This window comes from Notothenia rossii, assembly GCF_949606895.1.
Source record: "Notothenia rossii genome assembly, chromosome: 11".
Taxonomy (NCBI): Eukaryota; Metazoa; Chordata; class Actinopteri; order Perciformes; family Nototheniidae; genus Notothenia; species Notothenia rossii.
In genome coordinates, this window is record NC_136910.1 from 8187699 (window position 1) to 8202474 (window position 14776).

The window sequence follows — 14776 nt, forward strand, 5'->3', positions numbered from 1 at the left end:
TCGGGATCTGAGTATGTTCTGTAAATTCAAACAGAATCTTATGAAGGCTCAAAATGTTATAATTTCGCTGCATGTTGAAATACGTTTATTGATGGGATGTACAGTAGGTCGCAGAGCAGGAACACAAAGGAAACACGGATGCATTAAGCATGTTCATTTTAGCATTCAGAAATGTCACAGCAAATGGACAGATTGCACATATGGATTGAAGTGTTGCTTAATGTACTTCCAGGTACCTAAGGTGTCATTAATGGAAATAAAGAGTGTAGCAGTAACAGCTCACCTTCTAGAGCTGCAGCCGCTAATGGAAAACTACGCTTTTGCTTTAAAGGTGCATGAAATGTCAGTGTCTTCAGTAAGTACACATTACACATTTTTAATTGGTATAAAAACCGACTTTCTTTCTTTTTTTTGGTTTACTTGACAATTCTTGTATTATTAGTTTGATATTTACAAAGTAAAACAGTTACAAATCATTTTTTCCAACTCAACATGTGAATTCAAAGAATTGAACAAAAGCTTTAAAAGGATTGAAAAGACATTTACCTGAAATCACAACATCTTAAGTGATGAGCATGTTTTTCACAAACAGATTACATCATTTCATAGTAGTGAATTATATATATTTTAAAACACAATCATATTTCCAATATCATGATAAAGCAAAACTGTAACAATTGAAGTAACATGAAGTAGACTTTAATGAGGTTTTTTTTAAAAGTTTTTTGAGAAATAACACTTCATTAGACCTGTCATCTAAAAAGATTTAAGGCCACTGGATAAATACGAATGTAATAAAGATTCCTAAACAGTCAAATAAAAGTGTAATGGCCCTCTTCTTTGACGAGCTACTCCGGCAGAGTCTGTAAAGCCGTCACAGGTACGGTCACGGGAACGCTCAGGGAAATGGCGCTGGGTTCCACAGTGGAGGAGGGAACGTCACTGGGAGGAGGAGGAGAAGGAAGCGGGTCGGTGTGGATAATGTTTATGTCACTGAGCTGTGTGGGGGCTGGGGGGGCGTCTGCATGAGTCCGTAAGTGCTTGCGAAGGTAGGCAGCGAACAGGAACGCTTTGCCACAGTGCGGGCAGCTGTGGGGCTTGCTGGTGGAGTGGATCTTCTGGTGTTTACGCAGGCCGGATTTGTTGAGGAAGCCTTTGCCGCAGCTGTCGCAGACGTGAGGTCTCGGCTTCGGATGCTGCTTCTCGTGCTCCTGCAGGTCTGCCAGCTGTGCAAACTCTGCCTGGCAGCTCTCACAGACGTGCAAGCCCATTGGCACGATTTTGGCAACAGTCGGCGGCGTAGAATCAATCGAGTGGAGATTCTCATGCGCCTGGACTTCCTCCCAGCTGCCAAACGTAGCATCGCAGTGAGTGCAGGAGAACTGAGGGAGAGTTGTGTGGGCAGTGAAGCCTGACGCTGACCCGGCCTCCGTCTCTTGTTGCTGTTCTTGTTGTTGTTGTTGTTGTTGTTGTTGTTGTTGTTGTTGCTGTTGTTGTTGCTGCTCAGCATGCTCAGCTAGGTGAGTCCTCTCATGTTTGCGCAGGCTGGAGGAAACCACAAAGGACTTCAGACACTCCTCACATTTGAACGGCCTCTCCCCAGAGTGCACACGCCGGTGCTTGTTGAGGCTGGAGCGCTCTGCAAATGACTTGTCACACTCTGTGCAGGAAAAGGGCCGAAGCCCCGTGTGGACGAGCATGTGGCGCCGCAGATCCCAGGACGCTACGAAGGCCTTGTCGCAGCTCTGGCATTTGTAAGGACGCTCTCCAGAGTGGACGCGCTCGTGCACGGCCAGATCAGCCGGCTGCCTGAACCTCTTGGTGCATTTATCGCAGGGGTACGGCTTGAAACCCAGGTGGGCCCGTTGGTGGCGCCGGAAACTGGAGGGGTCGGAAAACATCTTGCCACACTGCGGGCAGAGGAAGGGTTTCTCTCCAGAGTGCGTGCGGAGGTGAGACTGGTAGGAGGAGAGCTGGGTGAAGCCTTTGCCACACTGCTCACACTGATAGGGCTTGTTCTGGGAGTGGATGCGCTGATGGCAGGCCAGAGAGGAGGAGCGGGAGAAAGCTTTGCCACAGTCTGAGCACAGGAAGGGTTTCTCTCCAGTGTGCGAGCGCTCATGGTTCTTCAGGTCCTTCAGCTCTGTGTATGTTTTCCCGCACTCATCACAGGCATACGGCCGATGGCCTTGGTGGTTCCTTCGGTGTTTTCGGAACACAGAGGGATCTGCGAAACTCTTGCCGCACTCAGCACAGAAGTATGGCTTTTCTCCTGTGTGAGAGCGCATATGAACCTTCAATTTAGACAGGGTGGGGTAGCTCTTTGAGCACTGACGGCAGGAGTAAGGACGCTCCCCGCTGTGCTGTGTCATGTGGATCCTCAGGCATATAGCTTGCATAAAGGCCTTACCACACTCTGTGCATACGAATGGCTTCTCCCCAGTGTGAGAGCGGCTATGGTTGCGTAGCTCTGTGGGAGTCTTGTAAGCCTTGTGACAGTCGGGACACTGAAAGGGACGCTGGGCCGAGTGAGTGCGCTCGTGCTTTGAAAGTTGAGCCTTGCTCGAGAATGTTTTCGTACACTGAGAGCACGAGTGTTGCGGCTGACCGTCCTTTACATGTGCCGAAAGCTTGTGGCTCCGCAGCGCCGACAGACTCCTGAAAGCCTCCGTGCACGCAGAGCATTTGAAGGAAGGTTTGGATTTTGGAGGCCTGCCTCTGCCACGTTTTTTCGCAGGCTGATCTTTCACCAGCTCTTCATCTTGTTGGCTCTCTTCGTCCTGTGCAGGAGGGATGTGCTGCTCTGCAAGAGGGGGGCTGTCCGGCGGAGGAGAGGCCATCTTTATAACTGCAGAGAAATAAATGTGTATTAGTTATGTAAATAAACAGATCATTAGCAGCATAAGAGGATAAGGTGGTTGTACCATAGACATCACATTCCTATGACAGATATGATTTATAATAGCTGATTTTCTGTGAAAGGGGACCATAAAATAATCCGAATAATAACATAATAACACAAATATGTGGGTGTGCATTTAATCACAAAATGGCTGGCATTAGGACCTCAGGGACAATAAGCTAACCGCTTTGATGCCAGAGGAAGTCGGCGATGCAATGACACAGATCACACTGTCTGCATGACTGACATGTGCCCGACCCCACGAGAGGATCAAAGATCACGAGTCAGTGCGACGTTGTTAACAACCGGATACGATAAGTACGTATTCATGTTCGCTTAGCTCTCTTTCGCTAAAGACTTTAACACACTCAAAATGGCTGGCTTTAGGACCGGCTGCAGCAATTCTCTCCACAGTGTCGTCATCATCATGGTTATGCGGGATGGATTTTGCTAACATTAAGCCGCCTTTTTTGCATCGTGTGTGCTTGAGAAAAATAAAAGGTATTTCTTACCTGGATCAGGGCATTAATAGTTGATCGAGTGGCCGGAAAAGCGTCTCTGTGTACGGCTGCTTTTACTGTGAGTCTCGGGGATTGACTGTCTGCAGGGCGGGGACGGCTCTAGGACCATGATGACGAAAGCTCTCAGCAAGCCAAGTGTGTAACAATTTAATGCGTTTAACGGTAAATAAATATCAAGATAAGGCATATAAATGTATCAGAAACCCCTTGATAATTCACAGCAGAAAGAATGAAGCCACTGGGTTTCATTTCATAATGGAAACATGAATGCTACAGATTATTTTTTTATATAAAGTCAATGGCAGCTTTAGCTACGTAGGCTAACCTACATTGGCTGTCAGGAACTGAGATTAGCTTAATCTGTATCACAAAAAACAGCATCAGTGGTGGAATGAGTACTAAAATGATGTACTTAATTAAAAGTAAAAGTACTAGCATCAAGCATTAAAGGGCCAAAAGCGATAATGCAGATTAGCCTATTTTCAGAATATTTATTTTATGTTTTGATTATAACTATTGATGAATTGATGTTTATCAAAGCTAGTTAAGTTGCAGTTTATTTAATTACTGTGTATATGTTAGCTATAGTTAGTTAGTTATATTTGGAAGTTGCTCCAGGTGTAACTAAAGTCGTATTTAATATTACATCTGTAGAGTAACTAAATTGTAATAAATAAATGTGGAGTAAATACAAGTAAACGATTTACCTCTGAATTGTAGTGGGGTAGAAGTACAAAGTAACAACACATTTAAATACCTAACTAAAGTAAATGTAGTTACTTTACTTCACTCAGTGTGATAGACATGTTTCTATTTAAATTGAATGTGGGGTTACTTTAACGCTGAGCCCCTCCGGTCACAACTCGAGGGGGAAGTATTTCTCTGCTGCACATTTCCTGTTCCTTAGCAACAAGAGCAATGTGGAAATGGTGATGGGAGAAGAAAAGACAATTGAGAAAAAACAGGGTTGCCCTTTAACACAAAAATAACGCTATTTTCAAATGGATGAATTAAGTAATATCTTCGGAGGCTAGCGTTGAACCAGCCCTTCTTCAGGTATTTAATCTGTCGCTTTTGTCCACGCCGTGATTCCGGTTTTAAAACGACTTCTTGGCTTTTTGGTGCAATGTTTGTTTAGCTAGCCTCGATGATGCTAGTTGGTAGCGGGCTAACGTTTGCCAACTGTTTTACACGAATCTAATCCTAGTTAACCTGCCTGCCTGCTCTGTATAATAAAATTAAAATGAGTGGTATTATTCAGATGTTGTTAACAATGGAACAGAAAATGTGTGGTGTTTGTTGTGGTAATAAATCAGTAGAGATAGGCGTTTCCCGGTTTATTGACAAAGCTAGGTCAGTTAGCTTGCTACGGCAGAGCTATAGCTAAACATGGTTACCGTTTCTAGCTAACTACATTTAATTTACTAACTATTTTACCATGAGGCTGGTTACCTTCTGCCGACTCTGTAACCCATTAGATTGTGTGGCTTGAATATCATATCTGTATTACACTTTATCACATACCTTGCTTTTTCTTGTTCTTATTCCTGTTTGTTCAGCATGTTAATACACGTTATCATTATTTGTCTTCTGTTGGAAATATATGGTTTATACAGCGGATAATTTAAAACTTTTTTTTTATAAATTCCATTTAAAGTATTAATTGTAATGGTTAGAAAAAAGGGTACAAATAAGGACAACGGGAAACAAAGAAAGGATGCTTTATTTTGATAATTGTTACCAAATTGTAACATTGTGTCCTTTTTATAGTGGACAACTTACTATGTAATATTAAGATGCTTAATCAATGCAAATGAAGGGGTAGGACACATTGTAGTGGGTAGTTCTGTAGAAAATACAATTGTTCTTTTACATATGAAACATTACCTTACTGTGGCTGGCTTTTCAAAAGATGAATTTACTTTTATAGGTTTAAATAAGGGTTCAAACCCTTTTGAGGCATACACATTAGTAGTTGTTCAATGTAGCTTCTTAACTGACATGGTTAAAATGTACATTTGTATAGAAGAATAGTTTGAGGAATAAACCTTTACATCTTTATGTGTATTTACATGTATAATTGGATTGTAGGTTATTTGTAGCTCTCTTTAATGTATACATAACTCAATGCATACAACTGAATACTATTGTTTACGTATACACAACTGCTAACTGTCACTCCTTCTTTCCACAACAGCTACCTGCTTCTCCTGAATTCAAGCCAATCCTGATTGGGCAGAACTGGTTCTCAACGACCTCTGCTGTTTTACCTCCCATGACACTTGGACCTTACTGTAAATACCTACCTTCTGCGTATAAGGACGATAAAGGCATCTGATGCATTTCCCTCTTGAATATTCATGCAGTGTGTGTCTAGTGCAGTTATTTGAAACGTCATCTTGTTATGGCGGCGCAAGACCCGGGCAGGACAAAAAGTTTTCCTTGCAAACAATGCGACATTGTATGTCCCAACATGCCCAGTCTGCTTGAGCACATGGATGCTCACCTTCAACAAGAGGAAGATCGAAAATTTAAATGTGATGAATGTGGACGTGGTTATAGACATGCTGGTAGCCTAGCTAACCACAAAAAGACACACGAAGTGGGTTCTTTTCAATGTGACATCTGCGGTAAAGAAAACTCCAACTCTCTGGCCCTGAAGAGTCATCTCCGAAGTCACAACTATCAGAAAAAGTACTCCTGTGACCAATGCGAAAAATCTTTTCGTCTGGCATCACAGCTATCCACACATGAGAAGGTTCATGTTACCAGGCGAGTAAAGGACCGCTCGTATAGGAAGGTGGACATGGAATATCCCATACCTGAAGATGATGAAATAGAAAATGATCACCCCATTGAGCAGTTGGCTGGTGTTGGGATTTCTACAGAAAATAGCCCAGCTGAGTACAAGACGGATGTTGTTTATAACGCACAATCTGAAACATCTGATGATGCAGCAGATCGGCCTTTCAGATGTGACCTGTGTGACAAATCATACATACATCATCGAAGCCTGACCAATCATAAAAAGACTCACCAAGTGGGAAAGTTTGAGTGCACCGTGTGTTGCAAACAGTTCAATAACATGGCTGCCCTCTACAGCCACCAGAGATCTCACAAAACGAGAAGCGGGACGGAACCAGATTCAGTGGGGGGGTCATACACTGGGGCACCACTGGACCAGTTTTCACCCCAGAGCCAGGATGCTCCAGTAAACTTTTGCCATTTATGTCAGGTTCTATTCCCCAATGATGAAGAGTTCCAGGAACACATCCAAATGCATAACTCTTCTTCACTGTCATTTGGGCTTCAAGACACCTTGTCCGAGAATCACAATATGTCCTATGAAAACAGTATTGCCTCGTCCGAGTCAAATTTGTATGCATCTCCTATTAATAACGTTCCCTCTGTATCATCAATAGATAATCATGGAGGGTTTGATCTGCCCCTAGAACAGATTAGAAGTAACAGTCAGATGTACTTGGACTGCTCCAACAATCAGACACCACCTTCCAATAGCACTCAGGGAGAACCCTCAATCATTAACACAAGTACTCCCAATCCTCTCCTGACGCTTGACACTGACAGTGCAACTGCAATGGAAGAGAGTTCAAGTGTAGAATCTGCTGAGCGCCCCTTCAAGTGTCAAATCTGCAGCAAAAGCTACAGGCACTCTGGGAGCCTCATCAACCACAAAAGGTCACATCAGGTAGGGATTTACAAATGTTCCATCTGCGAAAAGAGCTTCCCTCACCTGGCCGCCCTCAAAAGTCATCTCCGTGTCCACAAAGGTCAGTCGTCATCGTTCGGCTTCGACGCTGACGGAGACTGGCTCTCCTCAGAGCCTCTGACTCTGGATAACCAACATGGCTTCTACGCTCAAGAGGAGGAGGGGGAGGAAGAGGAGGAGGAAGAGGAGGAGGAGGAAGAGGAGGAGGAGGAGAAGGAGGAGGAGGAGGAGGATGGCATCTTCCCTCTAGTTGATATGAATCAGGAGAACGGATTGGAAGACAGCAATGGAGCTTTGTACCATGAGCAGTTCAATCCGGATTTCCCCCACGATATGACTGTGCATCTACCTCACGATGACCACCTGACGCAGAGGCACATGTGTGCAGACTGCAGTGAGACATTCGCAGACATTGCAGGGATTAAGTCGCACGTTTGCCCACTGCTACAGCAGCAGCATGACACTACGAGCAGTGACTATGATAGTGTTGTACATTTCCAGGACAGTAATGATGTTCAAATTCCAGGGAGTAATGTAGACTTCCAAGGTCTGAATGGTAACCTCAACCAAAGTTACTTTGAACAAAACTTCCATGAGGAAATAAGAAGTGATCAGATGAATAGTGGCGGAGAAGGGGATAACACTGAAGAGGATGAGGAAGATGGGGACCTTTGTCAGTGTTCTTTATGTGGAAACACCTACACCAGCATGAGGGCTCTTAGGAGCCATCTCCGAGGACACACACAGTCCCATGGCACTCCTGTAAGCTCTGGACCTTCCTCTATGTCCTCCCATGAAGAGGTGAAAGACGAGGAGGCTGAGGAGATGATGATCTGTAGCACATGTGGGGAAAGTTTTGCCAACAGTCAAGACTTGATCACTCATCAGCTTCTACACGACAAAGAGCAAGTGGACAGTGTTAATCAGTTACACATAAACAACAGCGGCGTGTCTGAAGCCAAGGAGGATGTACAGAGTATCTGTGGCCGCTGCGGCATCTTCTGCATCAGCCTCCATCATCTTACGAACCATGGCTGCTCCACTGAGAAGTCGATTCATACTGAACAGGAAATGAAAGGAAATGATGTCTCCCAGCATGATGACACGACTGATAACAAAGAGACTTTTGATACTAAAGATCGGCAGTACAAGTGTGATCAGTGTGGGCGTTCATACAGACACGCCGGCTCCCTCCTTAACCACAAGAAGTCCCACAAAACTGGTGTGTTCAGGTGCCTCGTCTGCCAGAAACGCTTCTACAACCTGTTGGCACTCAAAAACCATCAACGGTCACACTTTGATAAAAAGAGGTCAGTACAGATGCACATCATTCAAACATGTCTAATTCTCATATTTGTCACTTATCTTAATGCTAGTTGGAAATTGTGATTTAAATGTTAAACCATTTTAGTTTTGTGACTTTTAGACAGTTGTTCTAACCCTAACCCTTTTGCAAACACAGATTACCCCTGTGCTTTGTCTCTTTCTCCAGGCATTCTTGCAATGAGTGTGGCAAAGCTTTCAAAATTCAGAAGCAGTTAATAAACCACCTGAAAAGGCACAAGGAGAACAAAGCCAAAATCCAAGACCTAAACAACCAGATCCAGGCCCTCATGGAGATGAATGGGACCAGGCCAGATGGAGGAATGCAGTCCTTAACTCCAAACATCAATCAGGCTTTTCCCTCCACTCGACGCCGCAAGCAAGTGCTTGAAGGGAAGATAGAACAAACAGAGTGTGAGATCTCCATCAAATCTGAGAACACGGGTGACCAACGGCCTTTCGCCTGTGATCAGTGTGGCCGTACGTATCGCCACGCAGGAAGTCTGGTTAACCACAAAAACTCCCATAAAACAGGCGAATACTACTGTTCCGTTTGTAATAACAATTACCCAAATCAGCTAGCGATGAAGAACCACATGCGCACCCACTTTGCATTGAAAAAGCATTCTTGCCCAAACTGTGGGAAAGGGTTTAGGGGAAAGAAGCAACTATTGATCCACGTTTGTGCGGACCTCAGAAAGGAGAAGGCCGGAGTCAAGAAGGTCCTCAAACCGAGAGCCTTTAAGTGTAAGGAATGTAAGAAGGCCTTTGTCGATGTTGACAAGCTCACTACCCACACCTGTGATGCACCACCAGGCAGAAGTGATGCACAAACAACTATGACTCGGATTAAAGAGGAGCGGCCTTTCAAGTGCATGATATGTAACCGCAGCTACCGCCACGCAGGCTCCCTCCTGAACCACAAAAACACACACAAGACCGGACACTTCAGCTGCACCTTCTGCTCCAAGCCCTTCACCAACCCCATGGCTCTACGCAATCACACGCGCATCCACACGCAGAAGAAGAAGTACGTGTGTCTGACGTGTGGAAAGGCCTTCCGCCTCGCCAGTATCCTGCACAACCACCAGAGGATCCACAGCCGGGCGGCCAGTCACTTCAGGTGCTCTGCGTGCGGGAAGAGCTTCCAGGGCCGGTCCGGCCTGAAGAGGCACCACTGCCGCCGAGGGCAGGAGAACGCCCCGAGAGCCGGGGTGCAGCAGACAGAGCGCGGAGACAAGTGCTTCATGTGAGTAACTGTCAACTGAGTGTGTAAGTCTTGTTTTGTGTATTAGTTGTCATTTGGGTCGTTTTTATATATTTTTTAACAAAGATATCCTGATCTAATTGATACATTTGCAAGGCGTTCATTAAAGATTTAAAAAATCCTGTATTGATGAACTTATTGTTATGAGTCAAAGGAAATATATGTGGTTCTCCCACATTCTTTTAAAGGTGAGAAATATACAATTCATTTGGAAACCTCAAAAGCTTTGAATGAAAAAAAATAGATATTTTTTAAAGCTCAAGTAAATAATTCAGGCTAGCTAACAAAGAGTTCAGTGTTGTGTCTAATGATTTGGGGTACAGTGTAATACCAGGCATTGAATATGAACGTATTCCTGCTGCAGGTGTGACTTGTGTGGGCGCTCCTACCGCCACGCTGGCTCCCTACTCAACCATAAAAAGACACACTCCGAAAGCCTGCACCACTGTTCCTTGTGTCTGCAGACATTTCCTGACCCTCTCACTCTACAGATTCACTCCCAGATGAGGCGGCACTGCTGCCCCGAGTGCGGCAAGACCTTCTGTCAGCTGGCTCACCTGCAGAGCCACATGGGGGTGCACTCCAAGCCAGCGTCCAGCTACCAGCAGCACCAGGGGGCTCAGGACCCCTACCAACACAGCGGGGACCAACCCGTAGACGACATCGGCTGGGACTCAGGGATAGATCAAACCACGGGGATGGGCGGGATGCTCACACCGGTTCCTCCCCCTCTGTCCCATATTCCAGAGAGCATCGCTGATTCAGAGAAGAGCAACGAGACGGAGGAGAAGAGCCACGTCTGCGATCATTGCGGCCGCACCTACCGCCACGCCGGCTCCCTCCTCAACCACAAGAACAGCCACAAGACGGGCTCCTACTTCTGCTCCGTCTGCCAGAAGGAGTTCACCAACCTGATGGCCCTCAAGAACCACCGGCGCATTCACACGGAGCCGAAGCGCTACCAGTGTCTGGAGTGCGGCAAGGCTTTCCGAGTGTCCACTCAGCTCATATGCCACCGCCGGATCCACACCAAAGAGAAGCCTTTCGCCTGCCAGCAGTGCGACAAGAGCTTTTCCAGCAAGTCCAACCTGCGGCACCATCAGAAGCTGCACCAGAACACCCAGAGCTACGACGCTTCTTATAGCCTGGATGCTAACACGTTTATGGACTTGGACATGGGGTCTTTCCTTTGAAAACAGATTCCAGAGCGCACAAGAGACGAGGATAGGCAGCCCTCTTATTTATCTGTTATTCATCCCTCTTTCAGTAATTTTAAAACAGTATTTTTTTTTTCCGAAGCTTTCGTTGAAGACACTTCATTTCTGTCTTACCTCCTGGTGACTCAAGTCCTCCACAGGGTCAACTGGTCAGCTTCTGATTAGGACTGAATGTTTTGTTTGATCAACAGGATACCAGAATACAAGGCGGCTGATGATAAAATAAGCCGTGGCTCATTCCTCAATGACAAACCAACCAAAGTGATCAGAAAAGTGCAGCCCAGGTCCATGTGAGGAAACTGACAACATGTTTCTGAAAGACAGTATCTTCTCTTGCTATGTTTAATTGTGTTCAGTGCCTCTGTGTGTTCCTTAGGAAACAAAGTAATACATATTATATTTATCTCTGACTCCTTTTGTTAGCTGCCAAAAGGACTGCTCACTTTCCTTTTTGGATTTCAAAAATGGCAAGCCTGTTGTAAGTCAAATACCTCTGGGCGTGTCCGAAGGGCAGTGGCAAAGTGATTTTCTCAAATCACGTTATCAAGTAAATAGTCGTACTGCTAATAATAATTACGTCAAGTGACTTAGTATGCTATAAAAAAAGAAGATGTTTTCATTAATTTATTCCTGTTATGTGCATATTTTAACAGAATCGCTTTTTTATGAATGTTGTAAAAAAAAAAAAAAATCTGTCTTCTAAAACTCATGTAGCCTTTAAGGAACGCCATCAGTCGATTTGTATTTAGTTCTCAGTTACAACAAGCAGGAATGAATGAGCCAGGCATCATTGGCTGCACTCAGGGTAAACCTTCAAAAGGAACTCACCTGACGTGTTAAACATTGTACATAATCAGGTTCACAAGTGAGCAGTTTCTTTCCACGTGCCATTTCAACTCAGACGTTCTTCACTCCAACAGTTGGCTGCAGATGCACGTGTAGTGCATGCTCACCCGTTAAAGTCCATCTCAGTCCTCTGAGACGCATCAGTAATGTTGAAGTGCCAGTGCCTAAAATGTCAAGTAAAGTGTAGCAGTATCATTTTAACAAACCTCTTCTTGGTTTATTTCTTGTTAGCTGTAAACCAGGGCCGGGCGATATAAAGAGAATCTCAATATTTCTAAGTGAATACCTTGACATGGATATTTGTGTCTAGATTACACAAACATGTGATAACCAATAATACAGTAAAGGCAAATAATGGAATTAAACTTATAATAAAATGCTATCGATGTTAGGGCTGCACGATATTGGAAAACTGACGTTGGGATATTGTTTCCCCCCTGCAATATATATATTGCAGGAATTGAAGAAAAGACAGTTTTTTTTTGTCCGAAAACCATCCTTTCTTCGACTTTAATGCTATACAATTTTTTTGTAACGATATTTAACCGGATGAAGGATTTTAGTCACGGACTTTAGTCACAATAATATCAGTGTATTGCCCAGCCCTTCTGTAAACTAATACAGGTTTTTTTTATTGTCCGTTACATCATTTATATCTAGGGATGTCCCGATCACCTTTTTGTGCTCCCGATCCGATTCTGATCATTTGATTTTGACAATTTGCCGATACCGATTTTTTCCGATCTTTATGCAATGCATTAAGAGAAAAAAAAGCGTTCAAGTTCTCCCTTAAGGTTATTTTTTTATTTAAATTGGATATTCTATCCAACATGGATATAGCTTCTTTCTTTCACAGCAGCATTGGATCAGTTCAGTTGTGCAGCATTGGATCAAAACAAAAATAAAGCTTATCAGTACTCGTTAGCTTACTGCTACAATTAGACACTGCGCCCACTCTGTTGCCAGATTTGAGAGAAATAAGCAACCAGGTCTATGAAAACAAGCCCCAAAGAAGCAACACATACATGATGTTGTGTAATTTGAAACCAAAACTAAGGCCTCAGGATGACTTTAAGACTTGAACATGGTCATTTTTGTTTTGCAACATTGAATACAACATTTATTTAAAAAAAAAAAAAGAATCCCGATCCCCGATTTTTTTTCTCCCCATTCCGATCTTTTGAAAATCACGTGATCGGCTCCGATCCCCGATCACGTGATCGGATCGGGACATCTCTATTTATAGCCATTCTCTGATTTGTAAATCTCCTCAGCCACAGTCAAAACATTAATGTATTGCAGCAGTGAGGTGAAAGTGGTCCCTTTTTGTATTTGTTCCCTTTTTATGAATAAAACGACTATTCATTTAAAAACAACACACATGTGGTCCAACGATCGGCCGAGCACAAGTATTACCACAGACAGCGAGGGCTTTATGGATTCATTAGGACGAGCCTCTTCCATCTTCACCGTCCAGTTCATGAACCACTTTACGCTCTGTGAGAAATGTGCAATTATTTATTCTCTGGGTTCTTTTTTATATTTTGTTAGCCAAGTTGTCTAACAAGCCTGTTGGTCCTTTTAGTGGTTTCTGTTCACAGATCAGAAATCTAGCAAAAAAGGAACTTCTGGGAAAACAAAATGAAATCCGATTTTCTTTATGCCTTAGATATTAACACGTCATGCGTTAAGAGTTTGTGTGGCACTGGTCAGAAGTATGCAATACCTCATGGAAAGCCCTGCCTACCTAGCAACTGTTACGCAATGCCTCATGCAGCTTAATTGTAGAGAATACACTGTAACAATAGAGAGCAATTGTAAGAAAGAATATAAAGCGTTCATTCAAAGTTGTTTTTTTCTGTAGTTTTCAGAAGCAGTTTTCACCATAAAATGTGTTTTGTCTTTAGAGTTATATTTGCACATTTGTAGATGAGACACTTGTAGCCTAAGGAGGACAGGAAGTTAATAAAAATGCAGCCTGCAGCCCTTCGGTAATTCACCTCAGTACGTTAGCGGGTCGTAATATTTAAGCAATATGCTGAAATTATTGTTTCAGTGCATGAGTAAATGTCTAACCATTGTATCAGATTCAGTATTCTGACACTAGCCTTGAAAAAGTAATCGCCATCTTGGGTTTTTTTCATTATCAAATGTCCTGCAAATATCAATTGAAATGACTTGGATTCATCTAACTGTAATATATTTTCATACACGATGGTAGCCTACGTGTAAAAGGACACAGCTGAGTTCAAACATGTTTGTTTAACTCCATCTGTGGCACTAAACCGGGTCCCTTCTCTGTCATTGAATCAACTTTATTTTTGACTCTTTTATGATATTTAGTCAAACTATAATATGACTTTATTAAAAGAAAATTGACAAACTAAACCATGACTTATCTGATTTTCTTTACTTTTGTCGCACGATACGATTACTTTTTTCCGAAATGATATCCTATGACTTAATGATATTATTCAAAATGCTATACTATGACTATTTTTCCCCCCGTCGCATTATACTATGACATGTCTTGACCATATAACCCTTTTTTATGATGTACTAACTATGAATTTCTTTGACGTATTTTGACTTATCTGATATGTTTAAGATTTTTTTTTCTGGTTTTTTCGACATACTAACCTAAGACTTTTTTTCAACATACGTGACTACGATCTCAGACCTCTGTAAATATTTAAAGGAAAATATCGGTTGGATCCATGTACATTCAGATTTCCCTCGGCAGGAGAAAACGGCTGGATTAGTTATTGTGTAATTTAAATAAAACATATACCACATGTTCTGATTTATTGGATTTTCACTGCTCAAAAATGTCTGCTCACTATTTAATTCATATTTATATAACTATTTTGTCACTCTAAAATGTAGATTTTTACTTCTTTGTTAGAACTTAGTTTAGGATATAAGCAAATTGTTAAAATGAATTAAAAGACTTGGAAAATCTAATGTGTT

General features: G+C 43.0%; 2 protein-coding genes across 8 annotated transcripts; one reads left to right on the forward strand and one right to left on the reverse strand.

The window, feature by feature from the left end:
• Positions 1 to 52: 52 nt before the first annotated feature.
• Positions 53 to 3545, reverse strand: znf668 (zinc finger protein 668). 3 transcript variants are annotated; one of them, XM_079657054.1, is made up of 2 exons: positions 3415 to 3545; positions 53 to 2848 (listed from the first exon to the last, which is right to left on the reverse strand). In XM_079657054.1, exon 2 carries the CDS (start codon positions 2838 to 2840, stop codon positions 849 to 851), a length of 1992 nt encoding a protein of 663 aa, XP_079513180.1. In that variant the 5' UTR covers positions 2841 to 2848; positions 3415 to 3545; the 3' UTR covers positions 53 to 848. The 3 variants fall into 3 exon arrangements, with proteins under 3 accessions (XP_079513180.1, XP_079513181.1, XP_079513182.1); XM_079657055.1 differs by lacking the exon at positions 3415 to 3545 and adding an exon at positions 3067 to 3192; XM_079657056.1 differs by lacking the exon at positions 3415 to 3545 and adding an exon at positions 3087 to 3189.
• znf646 (zinc finger protein 646) lies at positions 3105 to 14770 on the forward strand. 5 transcript variants are annotated; one of them, XM_079657051.1, is made up of 4 exons: positions 3105 to 3220; positions 5621 to 8463; positions 8646 to 9725; positions 10108 to 14770. In XM_079657051.1, the coding sequence occupies exons 2-4, from the start codon at positions 5828 to 5830 to the stop codon at positions 10934 to 10936; spliced, it is 4545 nt and encodes a 1514-aa protein (XP_079513177.1). In that variant the 5' UTR covers positions 3105 to 3220; positions 5621 to 5827; the 3' UTR covers positions 10937 to 14770. The 5 variants fall into 5 exon arrangements, with proteins under 5 accessions (XP_079513177.1, XP_079513175.1, XP_079513176.1 ...); XM_079657049.1 differs by lacking the exon at positions 3105 to 3220 and adding an exon at positions 3419 to 3558; XM_079657050.1 differs by lacking the exon at positions 3105 to 3220 and adding an exon at positions 3475 to 3585.
• Positions 14771 to 14776: the final 6 nt, after the last annotated feature.